This window comes from Pezoporus flaviventris, unplaced genomic scaffold, assembly GCF_033815535.1.
Source record: "Pezoporus flaviventris isolate CSIRO_AGI_PZ_B2104156 unplaced genomic scaffold, CSIRO_AGI_Pfla_v1 ptg000026l, whole genome shotgun sequence".
NCBI lineage: Eukaryota > Metazoa > Chordata > Aves > Psittaciformes > Psittacidae > Pezoporus > Pezoporus flaviventris.
Window position 1 is genome coordinate 2,164,028 of NW_026892574.1, and position 25,565 is coordinate 2,189,592.

The following is a 25,565-nucleotide window of genomic DNA, read 5'->3' on the forward strand; positions in this document are numbered from 1 at the left end:
GTCTCTGGTGCTTGGCAAGCTCAACACAGGCTCCCACAGGAGGTGTGACAAGGTGTGTCAGGGCTGTACCTGTCCCAGTAGCCTTGGGTACTACTCATGAGTCTGGAGGGGGACAGTGAGGGGACAGGGGTGCCAACTGGGCAACCAGTGAAGCACATCATGGACGACAAAAGCGTCAGCAGTGTTAACCAGTGCAGGTACCAGCAGCCCTCAGCCCCATCCCGCTCCTCACCAGACTGGTCTGTCCTGGGGCACACAGGTAGGAGGTAACTGCTGGTTAAATGTACAGGATGTGCAAGTCCTGTGTGAGAGTGGGGTGGGAGCCTGAAAACCAAGTGTTTGCTGCGAGCTGAGTGCCACACAGTGTCAGTACTGTGGGGCGTTGGTGCCATGTGACATCAATGTTTTGGCAGCTCAGGCAGCGTGGTCTGTTGGCAGTTGCAGAGGGATGTGTTCAGCCGTTCAGGGAAGGTGCAGGGTGGGCAGCAGAGGTGTTGGCCTCCACCTGTGGAGATGTAGCCTAAAGTGTATAGAAGGGCTGTTGAGGACGTCGGAGGAGGAGAGTGACATGCTGCTGGGTGGGAGGGGGCTGCAAGGGGAGCGAGGCCATGCAAAGCCCTGTGTGCCTCTTCAGGGGGAGATAATAGCGATGCCAGAGCATATGAGACACGGGGTAAGGATGGGGGCCTGGAGGCCCAGGCAGGTCAGAGCTACTTTAGGATGCGAGGAGCAGAAAACAAGTTCTTCACCTCGTTCAGGGCTATGCTGGCTTTGCCCAGGCTTCAGCCTGCCCTGGGGGACAGGCAGGGCCCTGGGGAGGAGCAGAGAGGCAGAAAGAAGCCTTGGGGTTGCTGAGAGTTTGTGCCACGCTGGTGGTGGCCAGTAATCATGCCATTGGAAAGCTGGATGTGGGGGAAGACTATGGCAATGGGATAGGGGGTAAGAGGCCCTGGAGGGGGAGGTGAGGTGGGGCAGTGTGTGGTCCCCAGAGCAAGCAGGAGAGATGTAATGCAGCTGCTGGCACTGGAGACATGCAGGGGCTGTCAGGATGTTTGAAGGCAGAGCTCTTGGTGCAGAACATGTTGCTTGTCCTGGTCCATCACCTCCTCCTCACTGCTGCACCAGTTGCCAGTGGCAACAAGGGTGACAGCCCAGCTGGTGGTGACAGGTAGGAGAGGGAACAGAGAGCAGATACACTTGTGCTGGGGCTGGCAGTGAGGGGGAAAGACACTGGTGAGTGACTGCAGGGTATGTAGGATGGGTGTTTGGGATGCACGGTGGGTCTGGGTGGTGGTTTAAGGGCTGTTGGGTTGGGGGCGGAGGTAGCAGGGCAGCAGGCAGGGGGTGTTTGTGAGCACTGGGCTGTGGCAATGGCTGTGTGTTGTCAGTGTGGGACAGCTGAGGGAAAGGACCCTCTGCCAGGAGACTCCTCAGGGAAAGGCACTGAAGTACAATGTGAAAGTGTCAACAACCCTCAATGAGACACACACACCCCCCCTTCTCCTGGCTGGCCCCTCAGTCTGACACCTGTATCTCACTGCCTTGTTTTGTTATGTGCCAGCTTTGACTCTTGACTCCGTGACCTGAACGATTGCTGTTAACATAGCTGCACTAATCCAGTGGGTCTGCTGTGTGCATGTGGCATTTGATGTCCCTGTGCTGTGCGGTGTGAAGGCTCAATAAAGGTCTGCCGCACGTGTAACTAACTGACTAACCGATGTACTTCCTGCAGAGGCGCTGCTCCGGTCGGTTCCTGCGCCTGGGCTGCAGCTGGGTGGGTGTGTGACACGCCTGCCCGAGTCAAGGGGCCGTTTGTGCCCCTTATGGCCTTAGGGCAGGCAGGAGCCTCCTGCATGGAGCAGAGGGGGCGCCTGGGGGTAACTGAGGTGACTCCTGATTACAGGGGCTGTCAGCGCGCGGTTGGACTGAGCCGCCGGGTGGGCAGCACCTCGTAGGGGCCGGGTGACAGGGGGCGGGGGTCGGCGGAGAGCAGGCGGGGCGCGGGCGGCGGCGCTGAGCGATTTATTGGGGCGAAGGGCGCGTCAGTGCGGGCGGCCTCCGGCGGCAGCGTCGGACAGGAGCGAGTCCTGCGGAGAGAGCGGCGTGAGGCGGGGCCGGGGGGCTCGGGGGGTGCGGGCGCGGTGGGGCCGGGTCGCCGCTCACCTGCAGCGGTTCGTAGTCGGGCGCGTGCCCGCCGTACAGCGGGTTCGGGATGGCCACGAGCGGCCGCTGTGGGCGGGGCCTGGCGGAGCGAGGCCCCGCCTCCTCCTCCTCGTCGTCCGCGCGCAGGTCCGCCTGCAGGGGGCGGGGCGCGATGGGCGGGGGCGGGGCCTCGCGCCCCTCCCGCCCGCCCGGTCCCCGGCCGCCCTCTGCCGGCGGGCGGAGTTCCTGCACCCCCCGCGCTGCGCCCCGGCCCGCTCCTACCTGCAGGTACCCGAACTGCTGCTCCCGCCGCCGCCTCACGCAGTAATGGGCGATACCGGCCCCGGCCGCGAGCACCAGCGCAAAGCTCAGCGCCGACAACGTCCCCGTGGCCACGGAGCCCGATGCCTGCGCCGCGCCGTTCACCTGCGGCCAAAGCCGTCACCGGTCACCGTCACCCCGGGCTGATCCCGCCCCCCGCCTCCCTGCCGTGCTCCCGGCGTGACCGCGGGCCAGGGCCGTCCTAGGGCAGGACTGCATCACCTCGTCCCCTCGGGCACGGACCTGGCCAAGCTGGACGGCGGGCGGGGGGATCCTCAGCGGTTCTGCGATTGCGTGAATGATGCCGTTGAAGGCTATGATGTCCCACTCCACAACCATCGTGTCATTGATTGCCTTGGCGTCCTGCAGGACAGGACAGGACAGACGTGTCACCCAACCTCCCCATTGCCTCAAAAGAGATGTGGTGAAAACTTGTGGGGTTTTCTTTGACCCCTGTGGAGGTTAAACCTACTGAGTGCTCTGTACCGTTGCCCACTGAGAGATCTGATACTTGGAGGTCGTATCCTGACTGCGATGGGATGATGGTGCCGGTTGTGAGGTTGAAGCTGAAGAGGACGACATTGCTGGAGGACACATGGAGCTTCAGCTCCTCTCCTGTCAGGGTCTGAAAAAGCAACAGGGAGGAGCAGGGCTGAGCTGGCTCCCCTGTGTGCAGCCCCCACCGGGCCTGAGCCCCAACACTCTCCATGGCCACAAGACAACTCAATTCATGGGCAACACGGTGCAAAACTACTCTGCAGTGAAGGGGAATCGCCATGCTTTGAAAGAGCCAAAGCTCAGCTGGCAAAGGCTCTGACCTAACGGCTCTGCTGAGTGAGGGGTTGGACTGGAGACCTCCACTGCTTCCCTTTAAGGGGGTTAAATTCCCCCTTCCCCAGAGTTCACATCCCATTCTGCCAGCCTTGGAGGACTCCTGCTCCTCATGCCCCCTTGAGCAGCTGCTCGTCCCTGCTTGCTTACTTCATTGTCTGCAAAGCCAGAGTTCAGGGGGACAAAGAGAGTTTTGGGAGTGGAGTCATCAGACAAATAGATGAAAAAATCCAGTCCTTCTTCTGTGTCATTGGCAAAATCGAGCAACATCTGGAAAAGACAGAACATCTTCCCATCAGCGCGCTGCTGTCACCCTCCCCAGCCCAGGGAGCATCCCCCAGCCCTGAAAAGCAAACACCTCTCTGGTTGTACTCTCCCCCCCACACACAGACTACACCACCGCTTCTCCCTCCCTCTGCCTTGCTCCCGGCTGCTGGCATTCTGGGACACGAGGGGAGCCTCACTCACAGAATAGAAGGTGGAGAAGCGAGCGTTGTCCGCGAGCACGTCAGGGAGTTTCCCGCTGCACCAGTACCCGTCGCCCACAAACCCATCCCGGCAGGTGCAAGTCAGATCTGCGACGGAACGCCAGGATGCGACTCGACTCACCAATGCCACAGGCCTTTCCTTTGACTTCTGGATACCCCTCAGCATGTTCCCTCCCACCACAGGCATGGGGAGAGGGAGATGTGTCCCCCTGCCCGAGGGCAGATCTGTGCCTGCTGACCCGACAGTCCTCTTGTGCCCCACACGACCATCCCCAGGAAGCGTGCTCGTGCCACTCACCCTTCTCCCGGTAGCAGAATGCATCCCAGGTCTCACTCAGATTGCTTCGGGAGCCATAGTCCACGATGCCCACTCGGTTAGCCCCACAGCTGGGGTTGGGGTAGGCCGTGGGGTACCCGGCTGTGCCGTTGTCCAGCCAGCCCACCAAGCACAGATGGAATCCCATCTAGCAGAGGAAAATGAGTCATCAGATTAAAAATTCATCTCCAGCCCAGGTTTTCTGCCCCGATGCACACTCCATCGTGCAGAGTGCCCCCAACACCTGAAGGGTTGGGCACTGCCAGAGCTCTCATCCCAGTGTGACTGGCAAGAGCCACCAGCCCTCCTGGCTTCATGGATGTAGACAGAGCAAACAGGGCCTGCCTGGGAGGATGCAGGGTCACCCACCCACCCACCCACCCGCACATCAACGGGGCAATGGAGCCAGCCCCTCTCCTGACCTGCTGGGCTGCCGAGAGCTGCTGGAAGGTGGCCAGGGAAGCACCTTCTGCAGCACAGGCCTCCCGAGCCTGCTCGTACGTGAAGTCGTACTTTTTGCGGGGTGACTGCAGATGAAATACACCCATGGTCTTATCTGCAAAATACCAAGGGCGCATCGGTACAGCACAGAGTGAGCAGCTCCCTGGGGCAGTCCCCTGAGTCCCCTGTGTGAGCACGGGCAGCGCTGCCAATGGAGGGTGCTTCGTGCTGCACCGGAGGGTGGGATGCGGATAATGCTCAAGTGAGGGCAAGGTGGGATGCAGCACGGCTTCCTCTGAGCCTTCCACAAGGGAGTCAGTGCTCACCGGCAGTGTAATCCCACCAGAGGCTACCTCACACATCAGGGGAGCAGACAAGGATGGCTTGTCCTCCCCAGATGACATTTAGTGGAAAAGGTGAATGTGAAAACCAGATCCAGTGTCCTGGGTTCAGCTGTAACAGTTATTTTTCTCCATCTTAGTAGCTGGTGCCGTGCTGAGTTTTCAGCTTCGGTCTGAGTGGAGTGCTGGTAACACACCAATGTTTTAGTTGTTGCTAAGTGATGCTTACTCTGATCAAGGACTTTTCAGTCTCTGCTCTGACAGTGAGAAGGGGCGTGGGAAGCCGAGAGGAAGAAGAGAGAGGACACCTGCCCCACGCTAACCAAAGAGGTATTCCATACCACAGCACATCATGCCCACTATAGAAACTGGGGGCAGTTACCCAGAAGGGTTAGATCACTGCTTGGTCAGGCTGGGTATCGGTCGGTGGGTGGTGAGAGGTTGTGTTCTCTTCCCTTGTTATTTCCCTTCTCATTATTATCACTGGTGGCAGCAGCAGTGGTTTGTGTTATACCTCAGTTACTGGACTGCTCTTATCTCAACCCGTGGGAGGTACATTCTTTCAGTTCTCCTCCCCATCCCTCCAGGACTGGGGGAGGAAGAAAGGGGGAGAGTGAGCGAGCGGCTGCGTGGTTCTGAGTTAGGCTGGCCTTAAACCACGACACCGAGCTACAGAGGTAAGTCCCTGGCCCCTTGGCCATCCATCCCCATCAACCCTCCCCTGAGGGGTGCCCCAGCTGGGAAGTGAAGGATGAGGGAGTGTGATCTCTCCGTGGAACACCATCCCTGGCACTGCGGGGTTGAGCACACTCACCATGGAAGTGCAGGTCAGTGCAAATGGCCTCCCGATGGCACTGCCCGTTGTCTTCCAGGCACCGGTCTGTGGGGGGCACAGCCTCCTCCAGGCACTGGATCCCGTCACCAACATAGCCCTGCTTGCACTCGCAGCGCCGCTCGTTCTGCAGCACAAAGGAGGGAGGGGAGGGCGTTTGTGTGAGTGCAATCATGCAGGTGGCAGCTGGGGATCCCTGCATCCCTGTGAAGATGGGGATGAGCCTTCAGAATGCCTCGACAACCTGATGGGACTATGAAAGGCCACATGGCCTCTGGTCTACCTCCGTGTCCAACGGCACACAAACCAGAAAACGTCACATTGAATCACTGTCACGTGCTGAGCTTTGAGGTATGTGGCTCATGATTCTTGCACATCAGGTGTCCAGTCCCACCTTCTGGGTGGGGAGCAGCTCTGGTTCCTCTGCAGAAATGACCAGCATCACCCTTGGAGGATAACCCTTGAGCCCCAGAACAGTCCCCCAAATGCTACAACTGACACAGCTTATTCCCCTCAGACAGAGGGATGGGAGGAAATAGCCTCAGCATAACATCACCAGTCCATCACCACAGCCAGGAAACAGAACAAGGCACGGCCCTTGCCTGGCAGAAAGGACCTGCAGGATGAGCACAACAGCTGAGGGGACCGGAGAGGCCTGGTGACCACAGTAACAAGGGATGCTGTCACTTTGCTGTCCTCTGAGAGCCTGAAGCATCCCACAGCAGCCTCAGGGGCTGCTCTCCCAGGTATGCAGCTCTCCCTGGGAAGGGCCCCACGGGCTGTGCTCACCGGGCCGGTGCTGATGCAGTTGGCGTGTTGGCTGCAGTCCCCGTTCCTGCCGTCCGCACACCGGTCTATGGGGTCGCAGACGAAGCCGTCACCTCTGTACCCAGGAGCACAGGCACAGGAGACGTTCACACCAACCTGTGTGCACTGTGCGTGCCTGGCACACCCCCCGTTGTCCTGGCTGCACATGTCGATCGCTGCAGGGGCAGAAGAACTAGCTTAACTAAAGCACCTTGCCAAGCGTCCCAATGGCCTGTCTGTCTGTCCTGCCCGTCGTCACATCAGCTTGGCCAGCAGGAGATGGTCACCTCCTGCCTGGCAGTGTCGTGTGCTTTCCCCCGTGCTCACCCCCCCTCCAGCCCAGCCCTTCGTGGCTCACCCTACCTGAGCACATCCTCCCATCGCCCTCGTAGTGCAGGTTGCATTCACAGAGATTGCTGTCGCGGCAGGCAGCCTGGGGGTGGCACGGCGGGGAGCAGGAGGGCGTCAAGACTGAAGTCAGAACAACGCAGGTCAGAACGATCCGAGGGCTAGCGCATAGGCATGGCTGCCACCACCAGCCTCTGCCCCAGGCCGCCTGCCCCATGTTCCCCCCTCTTTACCCCGGTGCTTCTCTGCAGATGCCTTGCCCAGATGCAAAGGGCTGTTCCCTGCCTAGGTACACCTCAGGCTTTCATCTCACCCTCGAGCTCTTCTTGGAGCACCTTTGGCTCAGGGGCTTGGTCATGATCAAGTGGAGCTTTCCTCCTCCTCCTCCTCACCACCCCAACCCTCGTGAGATTTAACAGCATGGGGCAGATCTCAGGATGAGCCCTGCAGCCGAGAGCTCCTTTTTGGACATACAATCCAGCTACCGGGCAAGCAGCCGGATGGCACCGGCTCCCAGGGAGCTCCCTCACCCAGCCTGATTTCGCAGCGGTCTCCAGTCCAGCCCTCGGCACAGAAGCAGAAGCCATCGCCATGCAGTCCTCCATTGCACACGCCGTTCTCGGTACAGTTACACTCTGAGGAATGGATAAAAACACTGTCCCTGCGTGGCAGTGGGAGGCCACACGGCAGAGATGTGGCTTGTGTGGGCAGTGCCTGCAGGACACCACATCCCTTCCTGTCGCTCCCCTACCCCTGCAACATGCACCCTTTGGGGAGGAGGGGAACCCTCTCTGCACCCACAAATCCCCGTTGTCCCCCATTTCTAGAGATGCACGCTCAGTGCATTTTTCACTCCCAGTCCCTGCGAACATAGAGCCATCAAAAACATTCCAGGAGACGCGGTAAGGCTGGGCTTGGGGCGGGAGGATGGCGGATTCCCTTTTCCTTCCCTTTGCCCCCCCTGGTTTCCAGGTCCCTGCTGAGCATGCCCCAGGGGATGCTCTTTCTGTACAGGGTTCATCCAACTTCAGGCTTTGTCCCCCAGCTCAAAACACAGCTGAACGCCTTCTGCCAGACCAGGGCTCTCAGCTGTGCTTTGACAAACAAGAGCCCCGGCGTGGAGGTGAGTCCATCGGCAGCATGGCTGCCCTGGCCACAGCTCCTGGCCCGTGCCGTCCAGCCTTAGAGCCCAGGGAGGATGAACCCAGCCCCACAGGTCTGACCCGGGTCCCGTGAGGACCCATGTGCCCGTGGCAGCGCTGATTTCCCTGCTGTAAGAGGTCGGCCCAACACCTGAGCCCCCTCCGAGGAGCGCCATGTCCCACAGCCTCCTCTGTGCAAGCCTCCTCCGCTGCTGCCACCCCGCAGCTCGCCCGTACCTCGGCACTCTGGCCCGTATCTGCCCGGCGCGCAGAGCTCGCAGCTGGTCCCGACGAAGGCCTGGCTGCAGTTGCATCGCCCCGAGCCACCGATTTTGTCGTGGCAGGTCCCGCGGTTACCGCACGGCGCCTCCAGCCCTCCCGGGCACGCTGCAAAGGGGGCACCCTAGTGAGGCTGTGTGACAACGGGGCCCTGCGCTGGAGGGGAGCCGTTCGCTGCCCCCCGTGCAGAGCCTGCATACCGGCTGCCGCTTATGGGGTGCTTGGCCGCAGAGCCTGCGGGAGTGAGTGCTGGGGACATCCCATGGCAACCACCTCAGGGACAGGGGCAAGAGGGGAAATTCGGCATAACTTCCAGCTGGGGAAGACCCTCTGCTGCCATTAGCTGGCCCACCCCATGATAACCTGGCAGCAGACTCATCCAAGGAGTGAAAACTGCCCAGGCACAAAGACCAGAGGGCAGGGAATTGTTCAGCATCTGCAACATCCAAGGGTCAGCGACATGGCTGACAGCCACCCCCAGCGGCTCCGTGCTGGGGTTTTGCCCAGCCTTCTCCAGGGAACCACACTGATGGATGCCAGCCGTGCTGGACCGCTAACCGCCTTCCCACAAGAGACAGGGCTGGGGTGGGAAAGGGTCACGCAGCTCCTTACCCCGACATTCACGGCCATAGTGGTTTGCACAGCACTGAGGGACCCACTGGGTAGAAACACAGCTCCTCTTGCAGCCTTGTTTCAGAGGCCCCCTGGAAGAGAAGTGTCTTCTGAGGGGGTCCCACGGGGAGGGCGGCCAGGACGGCCGCAACAGGGAGTTGTGGTGAAACAGAAAGGTGTTTCTCAACAGCTGGTTGCCGTAATAGAAGCAGCGCCTGGTTTCCCCCTGCGAGGAAACAGGCAAAACACAGAGTTTGCCACACCGGTCATTGACGTCTCACCTTGTCTCTTCCTGCGCCACTCACTCCGGTTTACGGTAAGTAACAGAGTGCCTAACATGTGGTGGGGCTGGTGACAGAGGAGCCACCGTGTACCTCGGGGACATGCCAGAAACCCCCCAGAGGGGAACACCAGGTGATGCAGTGAGAGTGGGGTACAAGTACTGCCCCCCAGGGCTGCTCACCATCTCACCCCTGGTCCATCCCCAGAGGCTAGGTCAAGCTCTTTTGCTATAAAGCCCTCAGAGAAGCCCCAGTGCTACTGCAGGGACCGCTCTACCACTGTCACCCGTATAGGGATTGACCAAGCAAAGCCCATTGGAGCCCCTGACCCTGTTTTGCTTAGCCCCTCTCCTGCCCTACAAGACTGTGTGACTAGGGACAAGGTGTGCCTTCATTTAGCTACTAAAACACGAGGGGGGTGTGGGTAATGTCATCAGCCCCGTGAGAGGCCTCCTTGGTGGCAAAGCTGTGAGCATTACCCGTTGAACGGAGCCAGCAGGGCAGGGTGGCTCGAAGCCACAGAGTCCACAGCTCTCCATAGATCCCTGCGGAGGGAAGACAGAAACCTCGCAACAACTTGGTATGTGCTCCCGCATCTCTTGGCTGCTTGGAGCTTTGTCAAGGAAGAGCAGCAACCCCTCCTCCCCAGCATCCCTCTTCCCAGGCCCAGATCATCACTGGCCTCATCGCAGGTGCTTACCTGCAGCTCAACAGAGATGAACTCGTCACACCGAGATCCCAGATCTGGTGGTTCCAGCAGTCTATTGATGCCATAGGCAATGCCTGCATTGAATTCCATGTGCCTCTGGATGATAGTGGCATCGCCATTCCCCACCAGAAGCTCTCCCTGCCAGAGGAAGGAAGCACCTTGTGATCCTGGCGCATCCTACATCCCGGCTGCACTACCCAGAAGTTGCCCTCTTGGCTGCCATGACTTCTCAGTCGCCCCAGGAACTCTCCAAAATCTTTGTGCTCATGTCCTTGACCACCCTTCCTGACTGCCACTTTTGATGGCCATCTCTCCTAAGCAATGGGCTTTGTCCGGGCAGCACATGCCCTGTAAAGGTTACAGCACCATACGGTTGGCGTTGCAACCTGCTCGTCACGAAGTGCACGTGCTGGTTCCACACGTCCCTAAGAGCTGGCCACGCAGTCTCGAGCTTCTTTCCAGGCTCAGCTGTAGCCAGGGAAATGGGGTGTCTCAGCCTGCAAGCGCCCGGCTCTGTGTTCACTTTCTGCCCGTGACCATCTCAGAGCATCAGCTGCCCTGTGGCTATGCCCTGGGACACCTGCTCAGTGCAAAGCTGAGCCCAGCATCGCCATCACTCACCACATGGGTTTTGCTGCAGCTGAACGAGATGGTGGAGCCGTGCATGGTCCGTATGGATTCAATCTGGGGCACGTTGCCGGCAACAATCTAAGAGGGAAAAGCAAGAATGTGAAGGGAGAGATGCGAAAACTGGCAGTTCCCTAGTGAGGACGGGGGTCAGCAGCCACACTGAGAGCGGGGGCAAAATGTGGCAGCACATGAAGCCAGCGTGGGTGGAACAGTCTAACTATGCTGGGGTAGTCCAAGATTCCACAACAGTGATAGACCAGTGTGTAATCAGGCCTTGGTTTTGTACAGTGGAACTCTGCCCCTGTTCATCACCCCTGCAGACAACAGCCTCTCTGTGAGCCTCCGGCTGACAGTCTGATGGTGATGCTGCCTCCCCAAGAAGCTGAAGACAGAAGGGTTCAGCTAAGCCATGCTGCACCAGAGGTTCATGGTGAAGCAACAGTTACTTCAAATGCTCAAACAGCTTTGGATCGTCTCAAGACAACTACTATACTGGATGCCCTAGAGCAGGAAAGTATTTGGTAAGGTTGCTCTGGTATAACCATAGGCTCCACACGTGGCCTGGGGAGGTACAAGCCTGTTTGCTCTTCCATTTACCTTTGCGTCCCTGATCATGTGTGCTTTGAGGTAGGATGCCAACACGTCCCGATGCTCTCTGCGGTACAGCCACTTCTGCCTTTTCTCTGGGAGGGCATTAAAGGCAGCGTCTGTGGGCCACAGCATGGTGAAGGGTCTGTGCAGGGGGTCACTAACCAGTGGCAGCAGCTCTGCGTCCTGTCCGAGATGAGAGGGGATACAAAGAAAAAGCCACAGGCACAAACTGAACGTGCCCATGTACACACCGCCTCCCCGCAGAGCAGCAGGGCTCGGGTTGCTCACCTGCAGCAGCTTGCTGTAAATGCTGTACCCAAAGGCCTCTGCCACTTCCGTGATGTTTTGCTGCAGAGGGAAGAAAGCAAACAGCTGTCACTAAGACATCCCTCTGAAGGACCGGAGCAGCAACGCAGGGGGGAAACCAGATGGTTAACAACCACAGCAGCTAAGGGCAAGTTTGTCTCTGTCATCATCGTGCTGCTGAATTTGGCCTGGTGAGTGCTCTCACAGCCACCTCTTTTCTCATTCATCCCAGGTAGACACTGCTTTGGCAGGAGCTGGGATTAATTGCAGTTTTGTTGTACGGAAGGTGTTATATTCTGTCAAGCACAGGATCTATAAGCTCCTAGTGCTTGTTGGAGGAGCACTGGAGGCCTTGGCAATCTCACACTGCAACCTGCTCTGTGCTGGAAAACGAGTGGCACAGGACACAATCTTCCTGCCTACATCCAGTATTGTTACTCTCTAGTGATGGATAAGGCTCCTTCTGTCTCAAATATGGCTATGCCACAAATGCTGTCACCTTCACAAGCCAAACTTGTGCCCTCAGACAAACCCCACAGAGCTAGGAACAGGGAGGAAGAGCACCCCATGTGGCCTTGGGCTGAGGGCTTGTCAGGGACTACCAGAGCTGTTGGGACAAAGACCCTAACCCCGTCCTCACCACAGCAGCTATAACACAGTCACTGCTTCAGCCTTACCCGTGAGGTCTTTGAGGAGACGTTACGGTCCACCAGGTCACTTGGAATGAGGATCTTGTCGATGAAATGAATGACCCCGTTCATGCCAACGATGTCACTCACAACTACTTTGGCTTCCTCATTGAGATAGATGCTATTCTGAGAGAGAAGGGATGCGAGGAGGTATCCACACCCACAGCACTGCCCTGTGAGCTGTCTGTGGGCCACAGGCAAGTCACCGGCCTCCAAATGACAGCACAAGTGACATCCTGGCAAATGGGCCAGGAAAAGGAATTACCTCTTTCACTGTGATCTTCATTTTGTGGCCAGATAAAGATGTAAGAGACTCCTGTGCTTCCAGGTCACCGGACAGCAGCTTCCGGCAACCCACTATGTGGTAGCGAAGCAGGTCCCGAAGGAGACCTCTGGTCCTCCACTCCTCAAACTATAGAGAGAACACGAGAGTGAGATCACACTAGAGACACTCTGCCTTGCAGGGGATACCCCAGACCCAGTAGTGAGGGAGACTGAAACGCCCAAGCTCCCTGTGACCCACCCCTGCAGGAAAGCCAGTCCCCCAAACATGGTGAATGCACAGACTCATACAAAGCTTTGGGAGATTTCAACCAGCTTGACAAAACCTGCGTGCAGGTCCCCTGATGGAGGTGAAATGAACACACTGGCTTGAGGAAGTGATGCCTGGGAACCGGGAATTATTCCTTTATTGGGTGTGTCGGGGGCCCATGAGAAAGAAGTTGGGACTAGTAATGTGAAGCTGCACAACAGGAGGTGTGATGTCAAAAAGCTGTTGGTTAAAAACCTGGTTTACAGTGCTTGGGATGGGAAGATACTTACTGTAGTGCTGTTTCCTATGAAATCCGTCCGTGGGACGAAGACTGTGAAAGGCCCTGCCCCACTGAGCTCCTTGATGTTTTCTGCCTGTAGTAGACCAGCGTTCACAGGAAGGAAAACAGAATACAGATCCAGTTAGCAAGACCCTTTGCAGAGCGCCCTAAGTGTGATTTAGTACCCAGAGACAAAACCAAAGCTGTTTATCACCGACCAGTATCATCTTAAAGAACACGGATGCGTCTTCAATCCTTCCAAGCTCCTTGAACAAAGAGAAACAGCTGGCGTTAGCAGAGTCCCTGCTACCTGCTCCTCACCAGGCAGCGCAGTGACCTGCCCCCTCCACTCCAGGTCCCTCTCCCACCCCAGTGAGACACCAGCTCTCCCGACGGAACACGGTGATCTTTCCCTCCCTCTCTTGCCAGCGTGGTGGGCATGGATGCCTGACCATTCATACTGCGGTGCTGCAGGATGGAGTGGTGTGAGAGATGAGAGTTGGCTGCTTCTGTAGCAGCTGCCTCATGGGTTTAACTGAGCCTGTGCTCACGGGACACCTCCAGTGCTTCCCAGCATCTCTGCTTTACCCTCCCTGTGCTGCCACTACCGCGGGGATGCCGTCCAGAGTGGCAGACATCGGCTTGGCAGGGCAAATTCCCTCTCCTCACCACACCAGCTTTCAGTAAAGCAGAAGCACAGAACTGAGTTCATATCTTTTCTCCTGGCTCTGCTGTGGGGATGGCAGCTTTATTTGTCACTGTCAGAAAAGGTCACCAGTTTGCCCAAGGACAGCTGTTTTATTTGCAACACAGCTGGAGGCTCTGCCCTCCAGACTGGATCCCAAGGTCTGGCATGGCCACAGGGAACCTGCCCTGATCCCACAGCCCGGGAGAAGTGGGTTCCTTTGGGGAGAAAGATAAATATTCCCATTTGCTCCTAACATTAAGGAAAGAGCACCCTGGAGGTGTGGCCAAGTGCCGATGGCAGAGCAGCAGTGTTCACATCACGGCTCCCTTTGGAGCAAAGCCGCTTCACTGTGATTCTGTCCACAGCTGGCACAGCAAATACTCCTGTCATTTATGGACAGTTTGCCTCGAAACACCGCTCCCCCCTCCTGCCCCACACACATGAACACGGCACTACAGAGCTGTTCACCTGCAGCTTCCGCGCGGAGGGCAGGGAGCGGTTTGCTGCGGGGCAGGGGGCAGAACAGACAAGATGCTGTGCGTGCTTCTCACCTGATGCATTTTGCCACGGCAGGTGAAGCCGTCTCCAACAGTGAGCCAAGAGCAGGAGCAGTTTCGAGTGCCAGGGCCCGTGTACTTGCAGACCCCAAATGGACTGCAGCCTCCGTTGTTCTAGCAAGCAAAGCAAAAAGCTACCGTGGAGGGGCATCATCACTGTCTGCACGGCCACTTGCATGCAGGAGCTGCGAACTGCATCCAGCCCACTGGAAAGGAAACCATTCCTCCCACCTCTTCAGTGCCTTAGAATGAACCTCACCAAAATCCTCAAGGGATTTTCAGCACCAAACCCTCCCATGAAATGAACTTTTGCACCTCAGTTTACAACCCAGAGTGATGACAGAACCCATGATTCACAGAGACATTTTGGCATCGTAGTGATGCCATGAGCTTTTGAGTGTCCTACACCAAATGGATGCAGAGAAACAAACCTGCATGTCTCCAACCCTATGTCAGAGTTCCCACACTGCTTCTCCCAAAAGAAGGAGTGTCAGGTGGCCAACATAATTGCAGGTCATTGTGAGAGGCAATGGAAACCAAATAGACTAGGAAATGCCTTTGGTATGTGGAAAGGCAAGATAGCCAGCTCTAAACAAGCAGGCTAACCCTGCTCTTGTCGTTAACTGCTAGAAGAAAGGCACAATTCAAGGCTGTGGCCTTCACCGCTGCCAACAGCAGAACGCAGGCATACCTGTTCACACAAGTTGATGGGGTTGCACTGGCTCACGCCGTCCCCACTGTAACCAGGAAGGCAGTTGCAGGCAACCTGGAGGGAGAACAGTCTCAGTCTGAAACTTGGACCCAATGAAGAAAACAGCCAGCGGCTGGGCTGGATGGAAAGCACTTGCTATAGCACCCATTGCTACAGTCATGAGCAAACATGCTCCTATCAACAGCAAATAGAACCTGAGACTGCCTCCAGCCTCTGGCCAACAGAAGGCATCTGCTTGCAAGGATACAGCGAGCTTCTCATGCCCATCCCAGGTATCTTTTCTATGTGGAAGGTCATAAGCACAAGGCAGTGCATTGCAGTGGAAAGGACTGCCTCTAGAATTACCCAGCTGTGACCACTTCCATTATAATGCTGCCCTGACACTCATCTTTACATACTCACCTTCCTTGGGCCTGTTTTAATGCATTCTGCGTTGGTGTGGCAGCCCCCATTGCTTTCAAGACAGAGATCGATTTCTGCAGCAAAACAATGAAGCCACATTACTGCTGAGGGCTGCTCAAAGCACCTGGGAATTGGTGATCCAAAGAGGTATTGGGAAAGCAGCAGGGAATACCTTCCTAGCTTAGGAATGCTCCGGTGGAGAAGTGACTTGTGATAGCAAAGGAATAGGGCACAACTGCAAGTTCTACCCCTGCCACATGTGGGTCTCTGAGTTGTGATACCTGCCCACAAAGTATCCCACACCTGCCTGGGTGTGCTTTAAGGGATATGAGAGGACTGGACTCTGTCATGGCTCCATCTTCACCTCTCAGCACCACTGTGGGAGGCTGCCCTCCCCTTCTGTCTCTGGACATCACCAAGACATGCATCAGGGCAAGAAAACTCTCAGGGCTCTTTTGGTTTGAGCTGAGGACACCGATCTGAGGTGATCCAGCAAGACAGATGCCCAAGGCACCATGGGCTCTCTGTCCAGTTTTGTGGGGCACTGTGCTGGGGCAGTGATGACCACTAATCGTGGCTTGGGAGTATGCTGCACACATGTATGTTTGAACACATGCACATGCACGTGTGCATGCACCGCAGTAAAAAGCAGAAAGACAGTTGAATCAAGATCAGCCAGCAATTAATTGCTTTGAAATAGACCCTGCTTGAAGAATCTGAAGGGAGAATTGAGTTACTCAACACTTTAACAGTCTTTGTCTGAAATGCCCCTTTTGCATGAGTGATGCCTCATTGCTCTTAATGCCCTGAGCACTCACCCATGCAGAGCGTCCCATCCCCGGCATAGCCTTCCTTACAAACACAGGTCCTCTCTCCTGGAGACACTTTAGTACACACAGCATGTATGGAGCAGCCACCATGATCGATAGTGCATGGATCTATTTCTGTAACCACAAACAAGAGCAGCAGAGTCAGCTCAGAGCATCTAGGAAAGATGAACCGTGCCAGAAGGATCCATCTTAACACAAATCACATCATCTGATTAAAATCCCTTTGATTCTCAAGGAAACTGTGGGTCCTTTAAAGGCATGGGGCCTCATCTGGATCTGCAAGATGCCAGTCAAAAGCCATGCTGAGCTTAAGTACCCTGCAAATAAGACTAAGAAGTCTTGCTACTGCAGCACTGAGGACTAACAGTTAGATGAGAAAATACTTTCCTGCACCCTGAGAGGTGGTTTTTTCTGTGTCCCCCTCATTTTCATACAAGGGCAATATTGAAAAGGAGCTGTGATGTCTACCAGTGTTTTGACTGTTACAATTTTATCACTCTTTCTTTCCTATCTGTTTGCTTTTAACCAGGTTTGTAGATAGCTCCAGAGCAGCAACTTGAAATTCTACTTAATTTTGGCACAACTGCTATCTGATTTTGGCATGGGCAACAAATAGGAGGAGCACAAAATTCTAGGGCATCAGAGCATCAATATTGCAGAGATTCACGGCCAAAACTGTTATATCTTTGCCACTACTGCTGTGAGATCAGAACTAATGCAACCCATTCATGTGCGTCTCTTTCCACAAACAGTAAGGACTGTCCTGTTACACTTGCCTGCCTTTTTATCCCTCTCTCACAGGTTCTAGCGCCATCAAGAGCATCCTGTGCAAAGCTCTGGACTGGAAAACTTTTACAGCCAAAGCATGGCAGAGTTCGTGGTGGATGGCTGACAGGAAAGGGATTTGAATGATCTTTCCTCTGGCAGCATCATGCCACTTATTTCACAAACAGACCCCTTGTCTTTGTGCAGCTTCAACCCATGTGTGCAAGCCTTGAATCTTGCCCACACTTGCTGGACGTACCTGTGCAATGGGTCCCGTTCCCTGTGTATCCAGCAGTGCAGAAACACTTAGGTGAGGAACCTGCAGAACTATTGAGGCAGCTGAAACAAGAAAGAGATAAATAATCACTGACAACACCTCCTGATTTGCTCAGCCAGTGGGAAACGCTATCCAAGTCTGGCACATGCAAGTTAGAGACCTCTATGACCACAGGAGGAGCATGCCTGAAGCTGCTGTGTGTTTCTTCACCAAACACCCAAGTTACACTGAACAGGGAGCTGGCAGGCACATCCTTCACACCTCACACACTGCACCTTCAGCATGCCCACATGCTTCTGCACAGTACAATGGAGGTGGCTGGGTCTCCGTACCGCAAAATAGGAGACCAGATAATGGATGGAGAAGGCAGCAAGAGGGAGTCATCGTAGCCCATTAGCCTATTTAATTCCTTGGTGGGGGCAAGCAAGGCAGAAACAGTTGTGAATAGTTGGTTGATTTACTCCATGAATAGGGCCAGGCCTTGAGTGCCTTGGAGTCTCTGCCTTCTCCCATCCACGCATGCAGAAGGAACTTGGAAAGGATTGATGTTCAGACAGACAAAATCCTTGGGGAAATTGTATGCAGCTTAGCACCAGAGTTCCCAGAATGGAACTGACATCCATTCATCTTTAATGAGATGTCAGTTTAAATGTCAGTTTAGTCTTCTCCCAGCCCTCTGAGAAGCCTAAACACAGACCCACCTCTGTGTAAACCACATACAAACACACATGCCTTCCTCAGAATGACCCAGCTTCCTCTCTATACTTACTTGGCCATCTCATGGCAAGTGTTATTGCATAAGTCAATCTTGATTCCTGTGAAAGAAAACACAGATGTCACTTGGCATTTTCAGTTTAGCACTTGCTGGGACCATTTTTGCCATCGAGAGTAAAGGACCCTGCAAACAGCCTCACTGCCACACTTGTGGTGCCCTGGCTGATGATGGCATACGAGCAGTTATAGTAACTCTCCCGTCCTACATGGCAGCAGGAAGACCTCATGGGATTTGTTTTGGCATTTTGCAATGGAGTGAATTCGATGTTCTCTAGCAGTTCAATTTGACCTTATCTGCATGGTCTCCACACTGCTAGGAATGAAACAGGGACTGAAACCTCGTTAACGCAGGCACACAGAGCCATTTGGCTTTGCCCTTTCAAAACGAAAAGATGAACCTTTTTCATGCTCTACCTTTGCACTAGACAGGACAGCTCCACTCATTTCCGTTTCTAAATGCCCCCAGAACATTTCACTTCACTCCAAAATCAATCTTTGTGTACAAACCTCTAACATCCCAACGTCTTTAGGAGCTCAGCTTCCTCCTCACCCCAACTGTGATCATAATCCCAGAACAGCCAACTTCAACATAATTACTTTGACACATGATGACAGGTTTATTAAGAGCTGCAGCCCATGGCCTCAGCTTGTCTAAATAAATGGATCTGGGAGCAGAAACAGCAACTCAGTAGACACACTGGGGCTCTCTGGAGGCTTCAAATTAAGCCTTGCAAGTGACAAGAGTCATGGTGAACCCAGTCTAGCTGGGAGCTTCTATCTCTCTGACCCAGGGCAAAGGACTATCCTTGAGGTGCCACAAATCTCAGTGGAGATGGAAGATGGGGATATCCTTTTCTCCATATGAATTTCCCTCGTGCTGTTGAGGAAGTCACGCTGCAAATGCAGCTTTGTGTGCAGAAATGAGCTAGGAGTCTGATAAGCATCTGGGGGATGCAGAGTACATGCAACAGCGCTCACCCTGCTCTGCTAACAGAGCATTGCCCTGGCAAGTGAAAGGGATCATGCAGGTTTCCCTGCCAGAAAGGCAGTATTAGCCCTTAGTGCTATACTCACGTACTTTCTTGGCAGGTAGGGCCCTTCCACCCCGGGAAGCACTCGCAGCTCCCATCCCCTTGCAGTCCATCGTTACATATGCCATTGTCACAAGCACATTCTGCAGGGTTAATATAAAAACACTCGTCACTGTCAAACCAACAGGTCCCACAAGCAGAGTCTTGCTGCCGTTTCTCTGGCTGCTCTTTTCCTAATCCAACGCATAAAGCTGCCATACAGAAAAGATCACGGCAGTAACACTCTTGTTCCCTCGCTGCCAGGACAAAAAGCCCAGGAACAGATCACCCGCCCTTACTTGCTGTAGCTCGGGTGGCAGCAGGGTGACTGGCATAGCACGGTCGGTCGTGCCTTGGTTTGAGGATGATAAACGGGGCCGTTCCTCTGCCTGTCCACAGCACCCACCCTCGCTGACCCTCTCTCAGTGGCTTGCCTGTCTCAGAGACCTTGGGACATTTCTTCCGTCCCAAGAGCTGGGACGTGGCCACTTCTCTCCCCTCTCCTCCCCAGCAGAATGCCAGAGACAAGCTGCAATAGCCCCCAGCATCACCTGATTTGCAGTCAGCTCCGTATCGCCCCACTTCACACATTTCACAGGCAGTGCCGTGGAAGCCCTCCAGGCACCGGCACTCTCCACTGCCCTCGATGCCGTCCTGGCATTCTCCATTCCCAGAGCACCACCGGCCTGGCTTCCCTGGGCACATCTCGCACATGTGTCCGTAGTAGCCGGGGCAGCAGACAGACCTCTGAAGAACCAACAAGTTGGTATGAGCAGTCTTGTGCAGCACAAACAAGGTACAGCTTTATTGGGGAAGCTGCTTCATTCCTTTAAGTATGTGATAGCCATGATTTCTGACAATGCATGAAAGGACCGAATGTGTGCAGGTAGGACAGACTGAATGCCCTAAAATAGGGTGCTCTGTTGCACACAGCTTTACATAAAGGTCTACTCTGTCCTTAAGTAGCACTAGCTATTCGGTAACACAAACACTTAGTCCTGTGCCCATCCAGTCTACCTCCCGCCTGTGTCCCTAGTGTGCCCCACCAGTGAGAGGGGCCATGCCAGAAGGTGGTTTGTTTTAGCAGCCTAATTCAGGTGCTCTCACTTCTTTCTTCTACCCCCAGAGGGAAGAAACCATGATGGGATGAAGTTGGACAGTACAGATGAAGACAAACATTGTCTGAAGAAGGAGTGCAGAAGTGTTCAGTGAGGTACAAGTTGATTGGAGCTCTGTGTGTAAGTACTGCAGGTCCAACTGCTCTCTCCCTTCTCCTCAATCTCCCACTCCCACTGAACCTTCCAGGGAGACGCTTAAACACCTACAAGAGCTCGAATTCACACAGGTCTTTCTTTTACCATTTCCTCTTCAAGTGTTTTCTCCCAGCCACACATTTTCACAAAGGGCCATAATAGCTGTGAGACCTTCTGCTCCTCCCTCTGGTTCAGCTCCAATTAGTCATCAGTTACTCGGGAAGGCACATGCACAAGGAAAATACCATCCCTCGTGCCTCATTTCCCTTGGAATCCAGACTACAAACATCCAACCCCTCTTCCTCTGCAGGACAAAACCCAAAGCAACAATACCAAAGCAGCAGACCACAAACCATTGCTATGCAGACTATTCTATTTCATAGAATCCCAGACTAGTTTGGGTTGGAAGGGACCTTAAAGCTCATCCAGTTCCACCCCCCCTGCCATGGGCAGGGACACCTCACACTAAACCATCTCACCCAAGGCTCTGTCCAACCTGGCCTGGAAGTTTCTCCACTTGGTGCAACGTTCCTCCTCCAAAGAAGGTATTTCCATGGCTGCATTAATACCCATCTTGCTTTGTCAAAATGAATCTGAGGCAACTGTTTTTCTTACCAGAGAAACCTTGGCACAGGTGAAATGGCAGCCAAGTATTCCTGCATCCCCTGAGCGCAACTCACAGCGAGCGAGGTTCTTGCTTCCTGGCAATTCCTGCAGATATAATCAACAGAGATACAGCCAGCAGGTACCACAAAGATTGCACAAACACTGTGCGTTTTGGTGCTGCTCATGGCAGTGTTCTTGCCTAACAGGAAAAATGCTTTTTCTTTCCCAGTAACAGCCCTAGCAGTTTGGACTATCCAGAGCTGAGACCAACGAAGCATCTCTAGATGCGAGGTCACCACACAGTGTCTGTTACCTGCCCAAGCCATGGTCTATGTGTCAGTATGAACACTGAGAAAAAGTAATCAGACCGGCTTTGGCATAATGAAGCCTAAGAAACCAGATGTGGCTGCTGGGCAATTCATAGCCTGCTCAGAGGCTAAATGTTGTCTTCCTCTCTGGAAACATGCATGCTGCAGGCACAACCAGCCCATCTGTGTGAACAAATCAATGGTCCAGGATGGGGAATTGTTATTGGCACCCCTAAAATGGCTTTATTTGATGTAATGTCGTAAAAGATAAAAAAAAAGACATCTCTTCTCCCCTATTAAGAGGAGAAACTCCCCACACATCATGCTCTAAAAGGCTCCTAAAATTCAGGCAAAGCCTGGTGCCAGCCCTGTAAGGAGCCTTATGGTTCATGCTTGTCTTTTTCCTCTGTAAGCCTCCCTTGGATTCTGCTTTCTCTTAGAAACCCTGCTACCAAATGAGCCACAGAAGACTCAAAGGTGCATTTTTTCAGGTATCAAGATGACATCCTTAGAACAACAGGAGTACATCAAAGCACTATCTGCAGTCTGCGAGATGTCACATAAATCAAAGACTCACCACAAGAACTGATCCCGAAGGGCACTTGATCCCCTTCTCACACTTGCTGCATCTTGACTAGGGCAGAGAACAGGAGAAGTCACACGTGTGCCCTCTACCCACATCACACCAAGACGCTAACCTTGAATTACAAATGGTGCTGTACGAGGCTGCTGGCTGGGACAAAGACAAAGATGTATTTATCTCTGTGGCTCAAAATACCAGAAGACCTAAAATCATGATGCATGACCCTCAGGTCCTGGTTGCTATCAAGGGCTTCACGCAAGGTCTTATTCCTTCACTCCAGTGGTGTATGCAACATCTTATTCCTGCGCTCCAGAGACTGTACCACAAAACAACCCAGAAGAGATTACATGTACCCCTTTCCTGAGTCTCTGAGCTGGAGCAGGGCTTTCTGCAGGCCTGGAGTTCCTTCACACAAGGCTGCAAATACTTTTATTCTGACTGTAATAAGGCAGACATACATACCTCAGTCTGACCCTGCAATCTTCACATGGCCAAGAGCCACAAGATACATGCAGGCTGGGCTTTGGCCGTGACTCCCAGGCATACCAAAGCATTTCCTAGGGGTGCCTGTGGTCATGCTGTGCAAGAATTGCATTGGATTCTCCTTCCACAGCTGAGTATCTGGCTGTCCCTGCACCAGCCTGCCCCATGGCTGGTGCTGTGAGAGAGTCCCAGCAAGTGAAGTGAACATAATCTGCGTAAGAGCTGCAGATCTGCTGCATTAAAAGTACAGAATCTGGCACTGGGAGGGTGCCAAGTCTCCTTGAAACCCCATTTTATAAGGTTCATCTGGGGTCAGTCCACAAGCTACTGTCTCATCCACGTGGAAGAGACAAAGTCTGCTATTCATCAGTCAACAGGTGGAGAAGCCCTGAGAAGTGGTAGTCAGCTCCTCAATAATCACCGTTACCTTTTGTATGGTGGTGGTATTGACAGTGCAACGATTCTTCTGTATCTGGAGGACCTGTGAAACCCCAATCAGCACGCCATTCTTTGTCTCAAGAAATCTTCCATCCAAAGGAATGTTATTGACGAACTTCTGTAAAGCAGAAGAAAAAAGCTGAGACAAGAACCTTCAATTCCTTCTGCATGGATTGCTTAACAGCTGTCAGTCACACAAGGCAAGCTTGTAAGGGGGTGAAGAACAGAAGTGGGCGTACCCAGTGTTAGGTCAAGCCAGATCCTCAAAAGGCAGAACAACCTTCCTTCCTTACCTGGGTGTTGTTTTGATAAAACATTAGCCAGTAGGAGAGCCCTAACATGCTGTTCTTATGAATTCCACTTCTCAAGTCCGTGGGCAAGAGCTTCTCTCCCAGTACAATGTGGTACTGCACCGTCTCATTATCCTAAATCCACAAAAAACCCACAAATGTTAGGACTCTTTATTTCCTAGATTACAATTCAGTGCCATAAGAAGAGTTCCTAAGCATCTGTAATGGCTAACAGAGCCTTGTAACTCCCTATCACAAGTGACTGATCACACCTGATGACTGTTACTGGATGAAGCTATAAATGCCACAGATAGATACACCAGAGCCAGGCAGGAAGGGGAACATGCTATTCCATCCATCCACATACAAATCTACTCAGAATTTTGCATTTGGAGTCCAAATAGTCTTTTCAGATCCCATTGCAATACCCCAGGAAACCCCCTCATTCCTTTCTGCCACGTTTCTCCCAGCTTTTAGAGTAGAATAGAATAGAATAGAATAGAATAGAATAGAAAAAGAAAAGCCCTAAATCCTTTTTTTATAGAATAATTAGGGTTGGAAAGGACCTTAAGATCATCCAGTTCCAACCCCCCTGCCTTGGGCAGGGACGCCTTATGCTAAATCATATCACCCAAGGCCTCGTCCAGACTGGTCTTGAACACTGCCAGGGATGGAGCATTCACAACCTCCCTGGGCAACCCATTCCAGTGCCTCACCACCCTCACAGGAAAGAATTTCCTCCTTAGATCCAATCTAAACTTCCCCTGTTTCAGTTTGAACCCGTTACCCCTCGTCCTGTCACTGCAGTCTCTAATGAAGAGTCCCTCCCCAGCATCCCTATGGCCCCCTTCAGATACTGGAAGCTGCTCTGAGGTCTCCACGCAGCTTCTCTTCTCCAGGCTGAACAGCCCCAACTTCCTCAGCCTGTCTTCATACAGGAGGTGCTCCAGCCCCTGATCATCCTCGTGGCCTCCTCTGGACTTGTTCCAACAGTTCCATGTCCTTTTTATGTTGAGGACACCAGAACTGCACACAATGCTCCAGGCGAGGTCTCACGAGAGCAGAGTAGAGGGGCAGGATCACCTCCTTCGACCTGCATCAGTTATGCTTCTCCTCTTGATGTTTGAATCCACTGAACTCACGTTTATGATCTGACAGTGCACACGTCCCTGCACTTAGTGCAAGACATATTCAAACTATAAGCAAGCAGTGAGCTTACCAAATGTGTCACATTGGCAGCATGGCAGTACTCCTCAATGGAATTATTTCCAGGAACAAAAACTGTGTATTTTTCAGAGGATTCGAGTTTTCCAATGAGCTGGTATTCCTAAAAACCATTCAGACAGTAACATTAGCAATTACACTTGTACTCACTAAAAACCAAGAGCTTTCCTACAAGGTCCTTCATGAATAGTAGGCAATGGGTGGTCTCCCTTTTCTCCCCAGGCAGTCCAAATGTGGGTCCTCCAGTACAAGGTAAGGTGGGTATTTGCTCAAGAGACCACTCTGACAACGACAACAGACAACAAGCTCACCTCCGCTGCTTACCTGGAGCAACTCCTTGAATGTGCTGAATGAGGCAACTGCCTCGAGCTGCTCCTGCAGACCTGGAGGGCTCGGTGGGACATCTCCTGAAGGTGGCAACAAAACCTGTGGCAAAAGTGAGTTCACAAGCGAGGCTGGGCAAGGGGCTCTGGGGGAAATCACGCTAGACTCCCGCCCTGCTTGCAAGAAAGGCCATTAGCAAAGACCTCATTTTACACAAGAGCCAAGAGAAAAGGAGCTCCCCTCCTGCTTGTCCTGGAGACAAGTATTTTAAACATTAAACTGCTGCACAGGAACCATCCGCCAGGACCCTGCGATAACCAAATACATTTTTGCCCCTGTTATTTCTTCCTAAGTGTCCAGACGTGTTCCTCCTTGGCCCTGACACAGATGCTGCAATACAAACCTGCTGCTACAACTGCAGCATCTCCCAGTATCACAGGTACCACCATACCTTACTGAGGACATGAATAATGCCGTTGCTGGCGGGGATGTCACTGATGACTATACTTGCATTCTCAACTGTTAGCACCTGCAAAAGTATCAGAGAGAGAAGCAAAAGGATTAGAAATTGCCAAGCGAGTACAAAACAAGAATATTGCTCACTCAAGGTTGCACATGATTGATCTGGGCACAGTTTTTGGAAGATGTCCGTGATTCAGGGCATCAGTGTCCCATCCAGGTTCTCCACTGGACACAGCAGCTCTTAAACAGCTCAATTCAATACTGGTATATGCGTGTTCTGTAAGAGAAGCCCTTACACCGCTCCTGGTGTTTATCTGCCATCTGGTCTGTGGGTTAAGGGTAGGTAATTCCAGCCTGTCATACATCTTGAGCTTTTCATCAGTGAAGACACCTTCAAGAAAGTGGGATCTGAAGGGAAAAAAGGCAGGTAAAGAAAAGATTAGGACACTATTAGTAATAACAGGGAGATAAGACTACACTGCCCAATTTTCATGTCTCTCGCATGAAGTAGTTAAGCACATAGAGGGAATGATGGAAGGAATTACATGTTGTGATGACATCTGCAGCTACATGACAGGGAAGATCTCTGCAAATAAATGAA

The 25,565-nt window shown here is 53.5% G+C and overlaps 1 protein-coding gene across 3 annotated transcripts in view; it reads right to left on the bottom strand.

The window, feature by feature from the left end:
• Window positions 1-2,009: 2,009 nt before the first annotated feature.
• The window catches only part of STAB1 (stabilin 1), a 65,137-nt gene continuing 41,581 nt past the window's right edge, over window positions 2,010-25,565 (bottom strand). For all 3 annotated transcript variants that reach the window (XM_061458376.1, XM_061458375.1, XM_061458374.1), the window contains exons 31-70: window positions 25,261-25,372; window positions 24,954-25,031; window positions 24,503-24,604; window positions 24,174-24,281; window positions 22,958-23,089; window positions 22,654-22,782; window positions 21,738-21,794; window positions 20,862-20,957; window positions 19,545-19,740; window positions 19,002-19,097; window positions 17,919-17,964; window positions 17,132-17,211; window positions 16,096-16,221; window positions 15,278-15,351; window positions 14,855-14,929; window positions 14,158-14,277; window positions 13,137-13,184; window positions 12,929-13,012; window positions 12,372-12,518; window positions 12,095-12,232; window positions 11,400-11,459; window positions 11,118-11,294; window positions 10,512-10,598; window positions 9,882-10,028; window positions 9,661-9,726; window positions 8,901-9,126; window positions 8,247-8,396; window positions 7,398-7,502; window positions 6,883-6,990; window positions 6,502-6,695; window positions 5,695-5,839; window positions 4,521-4,654; window positions 4,081-4,246; window positions 3,763-3,869; window positions 3,445-3,564; window positions 2,936-3,088; window positions 2,707-2,826; window positions 2,425-2,568; window positions 2,164-2,295; window positions 2,010-2,087 (exon numbers count right to left, since the gene is read on the bottom strand). In XM_061458376.1, coding sequence (XP_061314360.1) covers window positions 2,043-2,087; window positions 2,164-2,295; window positions 2,425-2,568; window positions 2,707-2,826; window positions 2,936-3,088; window positions 3,445-3,564; window positions 3,763-3,869; window positions 4,081-4,246; window positions 4,521-4,654; window positions 5,695-5,839; window positions 6,502-6,695; window positions 6,883-6,990; window positions 7,398-7,502; window positions 8,247-8,396; window positions 8,901-9,126; window positions 9,661-9,726; window positions 9,882-10,028; window positions 10,512-10,598; window positions 11,118-11,294; window positions 11,400-11,459; window positions 12,095-12,232; window positions 12,372-12,518; window positions 12,929-13,012; window positions 13,137-13,184; window positions 14,158-14,277; window positions 14,855-14,929; window positions 15,278-15,351; window positions 16,096-16,221; window positions 17,132-17,211; window positions 17,919-17,964; window positions 19,002-19,097; window positions 19,545-19,740; window positions 20,862-20,957; window positions 21,738-21,794; window positions 22,654-22,782; window positions 22,958-23,089; window positions 24,174-24,281; window positions 24,503-24,604; window positions 24,954-25,031; window positions 25,261-25,372 — 4,630 coding nt within the window. In that variant the 3' untranslated portion in view covers window positions 2,010-2,042. The remainder of the gene's footprint in view (window positions 2,088-2,163; window positions 2,296-2,424; window positions 2,569-2,706; window positions 2,827-2,935; window positions 3,089-3,444; window positions 3,565-3,762; window positions 3,870-4,080; window positions 4,247-4,520; window positions 4,655-5,694; window positions 5,840-6,501; window positions 6,696-6,882; window positions 6,991-7,397; window positions 7,503-8,246; window positions 8,397-8,900; window positions 9,127-9,660; window positions 9,727-9,881; window positions 10,029-10,511; window positions 10,599-11,117; window positions 11,295-11,399; window positions 11,460-12,094; window positions 12,233-12,371; window positions 12,519-12,928; window positions 13,013-13,136; window positions 13,185-14,157; window positions 14,278-14,854; window positions 14,930-15,277; window positions 15,352-16,095; window positions 16,222-17,131; window positions 17,212-17,918; window positions 17,965-19,001; window positions 19,098-19,544; window positions 19,741-20,861; window positions 20,958-21,737; window positions 21,795-22,653; window positions 22,783-22,957; window positions 23,090-24,173; window positions 24,282-24,502; window positions 24,605-24,953; window positions 25,032-25,260; window positions 25,373-25,565) is intronic.